General features: G+C 42.9%; 1 protein-coding gene across 1 annotated transcript; it reads right to left on the bottom strand.

Annotated features, from left to right (window-relative positions):
- Nucleotides 1-5,988: 5,988 nt before the first annotated feature.
- Nucleotides 5,989-7,561, bottom strand: BEX4 (brain expressed X-linked 4). Its single transcript, XM_070606547.1, has 3 exons — nucleotides 7,426-7,561; nucleotides 6,932-7,012; nucleotides 5,989-6,586 (listed from the first exon to the last, which is right to left on the bottom strand). The coding sequence occupies exon 3, from the start codon at nucleotides 6,579-6,581 to the stop codon at nucleotides 6,219-6,221; it is 363 nt and encodes a 120-aa protein (XP_070462648.1). The 5' UTR covers nucleotides 6,582-6,586; nucleotides 6,932-7,012; nucleotides 7,426-7,561; the 3' UTR covers nucleotides 5,989-6,218.
- Nucleotides 7,562-8,159: the final 598 nt, after the last annotated feature.

Raw genomic sequence — 8,159 nt, 5'->3', positions numbered from 1 at the left:
CTTATACTTAAATATGTCTATGCTTTCCATTCTACTCTTTACATACTTTTGTATTATTGGAGATGACCAAACTGTTTTATTTATTTATAGTAAATTATCCTGTCTGGCTATTAATGTTCCCCTTTTTAATACACCAGAAAGAAACTCCATACCCCTTAGTAGTTACTCCTCATTCCCATTCCCTCCAGCTCCTAGCTACCACTAATGTACTATCTGTCTCAACAGATTTGTCTATTCTGGACATTTCATATAAACGGGATTATACAACATGTGTTCTTTTGTGTTTGGCTTCTCTCACTTAACATATTTTCAAGATTCAACCATGTTATAGCATTTATCAGGACTTCATTCCTTTCTATGGCTGCACAATATTCCATTGCATAGATACACCACATTTTGTTTATAGATTTGTCAGTTGATGGACATTTGGGTTGTTGGCACTTTTCACTATTATGACTAATGCTATTATGAACATTTGTGAGTATATGTTTTCAATTCTCTTGAATATATACCTAAAAGTGGGATTGCTAGGTCACACGGTAGCTCTATGCATAACTTTCAGAAGGACTGTCAAACTGTTTTCCATGGCAACGGCATGATCGTATATTCTCACCAGCAATATATGAAGGTTACAATTCTCCATATCCTCATCAAGACTTGTTATTGTTTTTTTGATAACAGTCATGCAAGTGGGTGTGAAGTGCCTAAGGGGCACATCCCCCGTGGTTCTGCTCTTGTCTAACCTTTCTGCAGAAGCTGATCCTCCTGACTGTTTTACTTCTGAACTAGACAATGCTATTTACTTGGAAATATTTGGCCTAGTGATCAGAAGCCACTCACGTTTTATATTGTTCTCCACACATGTCCTGCTGCCTTCCAAATGCAATTCCTGGGCCCTGGCATCCTTTCAGACAGGATATGAATAGGTTATTTATATGAAGCTATACTTGACTAATTGTGATGAGTGTGGGAAACTTCCAAAAATGAAAAAAAGAGAGAGGACACCCTATGTGAAACACTGTCACAGAGTTTTCAGTTTCTTTTAATTTATGGAAGAGCCTAGGGGCCTGGTCCTTGCCCCTGAGTACTGTGACAATGCTCCTTTCTCTGTGTTTTTCCTTACAAAAATCACTGTCCCTATTTGCAGATGATATGAATGCTTATGTAGAAAGCTGCAAGGAATCTACAATCAGCTACTAGAACTAATAAACGAAGTTAGCAATGTCATAGAATGCAAGGCTAATGTAGGAAAATCAATTGGATTCTTATATACTAGCAGTGAACAATTGGGAAATTAAATTTTAAAATTCCATTTACAGCTGCAACAAAAAACATAAATCACCTAGTAGTAAATCTAACAAACTATGTGCAAGACCCCCACAATGACAACTACAAAACACTGTTGAGGGAATTTAATAAGATCTGAATAAATGGAAGTTATATCATGTTTATGTATTGAATGATTCTATTAATATAGCTGTTCTCACCAAATTGATCTACAGAATCAAAGCAATTCCAATAAAAATTCCTACAGGGTAAAAAAAGTAGAAAACCAGCTGATTTTAAAATTTATATGAAAATTCAAAGGACTTAGAATATTGAAAACAATTTTAATAGAGAAGAACAAAATTGTGGGACTTTCCCTACCTAATTTCAAGACTTACGACAAGGCTATAGTAATCAAGACAGTTGAAACATAGATATATGTCTATGTGAAAACACAGACATATAGATAAATGGAAAAGAACAGAGAGTACAGAAATAGACCCACATATATAGGAGCACTTGGTTTTTGACAAATGTATAAAGGCTATACAATAGAGAAAGTAGAGTCTCTTCAACAAATGGTGCTGTTTAGCTGGATATTAACATGGAACAAAATGAACACCAGAGTTTACTTCACACCTTACACAAAAATTAACTTGAAATGGTTCGCAGACCAAAGTCAAAAGCCTGAAACCACAAAACCATTGGAAGAAAATATAGGAGACAATCTTGGTAACCTTGAACTAGGCAGAACATTTCCTAAATAGAACACAATTACATATAAATGAAAAAGTGGATTAAACGAACTTTATAAAAATTCAAAACTTTTCTTCTGTGAAAGAAGCCATTAGGTAAATGAAAAGGCAAGCCAAGACTGAGAGAAAAATTCACAACATATACATCAAAGAAATTGAATGTAGAATTTATAAAGAACTCTTGCAACTCGGTAATAAGAGGACAAATGACCAGTTTGAAAAATGAACAAAATATTTGAACAAATTATTTAACAAAAGAAGATATGTGAATAGTTAATGAGTACATGAAAAGATGCTTAACATCATTAGTCACCAGAGAAATGAAAATTAAAACCACAAGATACCACTACACACCCTTTACAATGGTTAAAACTTGAAAATATTAACAAAAAAACCGTAGCTATACTAAGTGTTGGCGAGGATGAGGAGAAATTAGAACTTTGATACTCTACTAATGGGAACATAAGACAGTGAAGCCACCTTGGAGAACAGTTTGGTGGCTTCTTAAAAAAATTAAACTTACAACTTCCATAAAAGATAGCCATTCCATTCCTAGGTATATACCCCAAAAAAGTGAAAACATGCCTACACAAAAATTTGTATGTGCATGTTCGCATCAGCTTTATTTGTAAAAGCCCGAAACTGGAAAGTACCTAAAAGCCCACGAACAGATGAATGGATAGACACTCACCATATCATGGAATACTATTCTGTAACAGAAAGGAATGTGCCACTATTACATGCAAAATCATTATGTTTACTGAATGAAGCCAGACAAAAATGAGAGAGAGCACATGCTCTATGATTCAATTTATATAAAAAGTACTATAAAATGAAAACTATAGTGACAGAAAGCAGGTCAGAGGTTGCCTGGGAATGGGGGTGCAAAGAGCGACGGATTGCAAATGGGAAGAAAGAGTTTCGGAGGTGATGGAAGCGTTTGCTATTTTGATTGTGGTTATGGTTTCGTAGGTTTAAATATATGTAAAACAGATCAATTTAAATATTTTAGGTACTTTAAAAACTTTATCTGAATAAAGCTAAAATAATTACTCGTGTAGGTAGACTGAAAGGACTGAAAGTGATAACCTGTTTTGGCATATTATTGTTGTGATATTTAGTTTATTTGTTTCTGCTTTTTTTGTTGTAAGTTCATTTTTTTCCTTGCTGGCCTCTTTAAAGACTCCTACAGTAATATCTCCATTTTCTCTAATTTGAAGACAAGGGCATATGCTGCTGAAAGGCTGACTCTCTTCTCAAGAGATCTCCTCGCTCTCTTTCTCCTTAATTACTAGGCTTCTATCCCAAGCCTAGCTCCAAAATCCATGAAAATATACATTTTCCTCCAAAAACTAAAAATTTATAAACAAGAATGTATAAATAATTGATAGGGATGAATGTGTCATTCCCTTTTACTGTTCTTGGATTATTCACTCTTGTTTTCATAAGAGTCATTTTATTTTCTTGCTGGCCTCTTTAAGGATACTCCCACTGACATCTCTCCATTATTACCTTAAAAAGTTAGAATGTACTGCCCACCAAGATCAGGAAAAGTCGATCCTCCCATGGGATATATAAATTAATGGAAATGTTCATTGTGGTAACTTGGTTCTCTTTCAATCTCTTTCTGACTTGACTCCGGACTTTTACTTTTTCTAGAGTGGTCTGTCCTCACTCCTTACTTGCAGAAACACCCAGGAGAGGGTATTTCCTTCAGTTCGCCTTCAAACAATCATGTTCTGATTATGGTCCCTTAACTTCACTGCTTCTAGAAAGTTTTGTGTTCAGCCCCGCCCCCCCCCCCAAAAAAAAAACTCCCAGGAGAGGAGACTTAATTTGGTTCTCCTTCAACCAATCACATTGAAACCCTCAGATGGGTCACAATGTTCTCTGATCTTCACCACTTTCAGAAAGTTCTGACCTCATCATTCCACTCCCTCAGAAATACCAAGGGGAGGGAATTTATTTCAGTTCTTCAAAAGACCATACTCTCAACTCCAACATTGACTCTTATTTCTTCCAGAAAGCCTGTCCTCATTCCCCACCCTCCCCAAAAAACCTTAGTGAGGAAGATTCCTTCAATTCTCTCTCCACCAGTGAAGTTATCTCACCCACCACCCCCAGATTTTTAAAAATTAGACTACCTTTGGAAATCTAGGATTGGTGTAGAAGATACAGTATTAACTTTAAGAGGGACCAAAAGGCCATTCATGAACACCACTCAATCAGCTAGCCTTTATGAAGTGCCTATGAGTTCACCACCTTTCATTTTCAGATCAGACTCTCCATCATCCCCTTCCTCCAGAAAGATGAGAGATCACTCCAGCTCCAAAATGTTCTAAGAGGCTGACTTCTCCTTAAACATATTTTTCAATTGAACATGCAAGGACTCTGATGACTGAAGTGTGAACATCAAGTAAACAGTGATTTTGCGTTAAGTTGTATGTGTTTGTTCACACAAACCACCAGCAATCAGTACACACTGCCAAAATTTCCAAATCATGCAGCACGGTGAGGAGAAAATCACCCGGAACTGGAAACTGTGGTCTCAGCTCTACCACTGATTGGCTGTGTGACCTTGGCAAAATCACTTTCCTACCTAGTTTCCTCATCTGTGAAATGAAGTTTGGACTGCAGTGACTTTCAACTGTTTTTTACCCTGTGACCTACGGTTAGAAATTCATTTTCTAAGGCGACAATATTGCCTCATGTAAAACTAAAACAAGTTTCTCAAAATAATTCTTAACACTACTCATGGGTGATGGACTCTGATGTTTTTTGTCCTATTCCTTTTCCTTTTTAAACTGACTGTTGTGGGGCTGGCCCCATGGCCGAGTGGTTAAGTTCATGCACCCCTCTTCGACAGCCCAGGGCTTCGCTGGTTCAGATCCTGGGCGCGGACATGGCACTGCTCATCAGGCCATGTTGAGGTGGTGTCCCACATGCCACAACTAGAAGGACCCACAAGTAAAATATACAACTATGTACTGGGGAGATTTGGGGAGGAAAATAAAAAAGAAAACTGGTAACACTTGTTAACTCAGGTGCCAATATTAAAAAAAAAAAACTGCTTGTTTTGACCCACAAAACTGATTTCAAGAACCATAATGGGTGGCAATTCTCATTCTAAAGAACACTGGAGGGTCTTTCAAGACTTCTTTCTGCTCTATTCTAAAAATTCAAGTGTCTGCAATGAAAATACTGTACAGAAAAGCAAAACATAAAAAAGCAGCCTCAGTCTTGCTGAGTCTCTTTGACCTTCCTCAGCTTCTTACCAGTTACGAAAAGTCAAATATTCTGCATCTACAGATGGCAAAGTCCTATAGAAAATGGCCCAGGCCAGATCCCCTGCCTCCCAAGATATACAGCAGGGGTAGCCTTGCTACTTACCATCTCTAAACTCTAGTACCTTCATCCACCTTTGTCCCCTACCACTCTTATAATAAGTCAACTTTAAGGCCTTGTACTTTTCCTTTTTAATGGTTTTGCCCATTGAATTCAGATATTCACCCTATATTACTCTACCTTATTGCTTACACTTAATATGACACGATACACAGAACATATGTAGACATATACACACATATGTGCATAAAGAGATACATACATACACACTATAGTGGTCTCAGACTTCAGTATACATTAGAATTACCTGGGAAGCTTGCTAAAAAATAGAGATTCTGGAGCCCCACTCTGTTGGTCTGGAGGATAAGAGCCACAGATTCTACATTCTCAGAAAGCTCCCCGCCAAGGTGTTTTTATGCAGATGATGGACTCTCACTCTTTGACAAACAGTAGGACACGCATTCTTAAAATGGTATCAGATGTTGAATTATGAGCACAATCCTTCCTTACTGATTGGTTGGGGGCAAGCAGAACTAGTCAAAGATAATCGAGATTTTGAGCCCAGGTAGCTGAGAGGAAAAGTAATATTAACAAAAATAAAGACTAGGGTGGAAAAGAAAGATTGCTTTTTAAACCGCTTTATTAATCTCATATTATGAAAGGAATATTTTTCCTAAAACTAGGTGAAATTGCCCCGCTGGACAGAAAGGTTTACACTGAAACAAAACAATACTCAACTAGAAACTGTTATGAAAGTGGAAACACCAAAAAGTTTACAGAAAAAGTAAATCACAAAACTATAAGCTTGTAGAGCAGAGGCCACATTATTAACCTCAGGGAAAACCTTAGCATTCAAGGTATGAGGCAAAATTCATAATGATTATCAGGTTCAGGAGTTTGGAAAGGCATATGATGCTTCAGTTGCTGCTCCCTAGTCTTTCTTCTGATTTCCATCATCTGCCCTGCGAACTTTTCTACATCATCTCCCACTTCACTGTGATCAATATGCCTGGTAGGTACAGCCCATCGAAAATTAGGGACAAATCGCCTAACCCGCCCCAGCCTAACATTTCCTCCAGGCTTGTGCCCTTCACCCTTTCCGGAATGGCATGATTCCTCTCCACTCTGTACAGGGGCGCGGTCCTCTTCTTCGTTTTCCTGTTGGGCATTTTCCATGTTGAGGTTTTTTACTGCTTGTTCCTCTTTGGACGCCATTGCTCCTAGGGGCAGGAGACAAGAGAAGGGATTATTTTCTTGAGCGCTGATCAGCACCGAGGACAGAGGCCCTACTATGCACCTTGCGCAATTCAGAGCCCAGGAGTCCCAAGAGTTTTCGAAATTTCATTTTTCCCACCTGAGCGGCTCCCTGCGCCCTCTAGGGGGCCCCCAGCCCGAGCTCTCCCCCGTCCCTCTCGCTCCTCTCCCCTCCCCCGCCCCAAACCCACCATTTTCCCTGCCGATCCCTCCCCAGGCCCCTGCGACACCAAAATGGAGGACGCGGTTGAGGGGAGGACTTGGGGTCTCAGGGCTTCCCACACGCTCCCCGCGCCCGCGCCCGCACAGACCTGGGCCTATCCTTGCCGTCGTCTCCTCCTCTGTCCGATTCTCGCCGCGAGTGCGCCGCCGCGACCCTCAGAGCTGCAGACCTGCAGAGGGCCGGGTGGGGGCAGCGGGGCGGGAGCTGCGGCAGTCGAGCCATCGGCGCCCCCCGCCACCCCCGGCCGCCTCCCCCTGGCCCCCAACCAGCCACCCGCGCCAGCCATTCCCCCTTGCGCCCCCCCCCCAACCCCGACGCGGACCACCATTTTCTACAGCAAGGAGGAAGGGCGGCGGGGTGTCGCAAAAGCTTTTGGCGATGCGGGAGGCAGGTTTCCGAAGGCTGTCGCCTCAGGGCCGCGCAGCCCTCCCCGCAAGGTCTGCGGCCCGACGCGGGGCCGCGGGGGGCGTGGGGGCTGCGGGCTCTGCGCACCTCCGCCTGGGGCAGCTGGACCCCGAGAGGGTCCGCAGGCCGCGGCCGCCCTCCCGCACCCACCGCAGGGAACCCCGGCGGGTCCCTTACCTGCTCCCCCTCCGCCTCCTACTCTTCGTGGCCGCCCCCGGCAGCAGGGACCGAGAAGGGGGCGAGCGACGCCGGGCTCGACGCGGGAGCGAGGCGCGCGAGTCGGCGGCGCCGGTCACGTGAGGCCTCCGTCGCCGGGAGCAGCCCCGCCCAGCGGCCGCGCCGGGTCTGCGGGTCCGCGTAGCTCGCCGGCACCCCACGTCCCTTCGAACAGCGCCAGCCTGGGCTTTGATGCCCTGATGCGCTCCCTCCTTTGTGAATTCCTGGGCCTCTCCCAGGCTGGAAGGGCAGGGTCTTCTCAGGGGCCTGTTGGCCATGGCCACTTCTCTGGGGACTTGCCTCTTCCCCTCCTCTGCTCCCAGGATAAGCCCCTCCCCCTGCCAGGACTCAGGCCCCAAATTAAAAGGACTGCAAAAAACCTCAGTAGTGAAGATAAATCGAATTTCAATGCAATATTTTTTTAAAAACAGAATTAATGGAAGAATATCTATGATGAGTAAGGTGCCCCACCCGCCCCACCCGCCCCACTCCCAACCTGTGGTCCTTCTTGCTACCGATGCCCACCATTTTTTCTGTACCAAAATGCATGGGGGGACAGGAAATGAGTCAAGAAGATGGAATTTTTTCTCTAATTCTTCTTAGGACTTTTCTGTTTTGTTCCCTTTTTGATTAAAAAGTCATTCATTTGGGGGCTGGCCCCGTGACCGAGTGGTTGGGTTCGTGTGCTCCGCTGC

The sequence above is a fragment of the Equus przewalskii genome, chromosome X (genome assembly GCF_037783145.1).
Source record: "Equus przewalskii isolate Varuska chromosome X, EquPr2, whole genome shotgun sequence".
In the NCBI taxonomy this organism is placed as follows: Eukaryota; Metazoa; Chordata; class Mammalia; order Perissodactyla; family Equidae; genus Equus; species Equus przewalskii.
This window is presented reverse-complemented; position numbering and strand designations above follow the sequence as displayed.

What these genes read in the sequence shown, in the direction of transcription:
- BEX4 (XM_070606547.1), bottom strand. Translation starts at nt 6,581, where the DNA reads ATGGCGTCCAAAGAGGAACAAGCAGTAAAAAACCTCAACATGGAAAAT.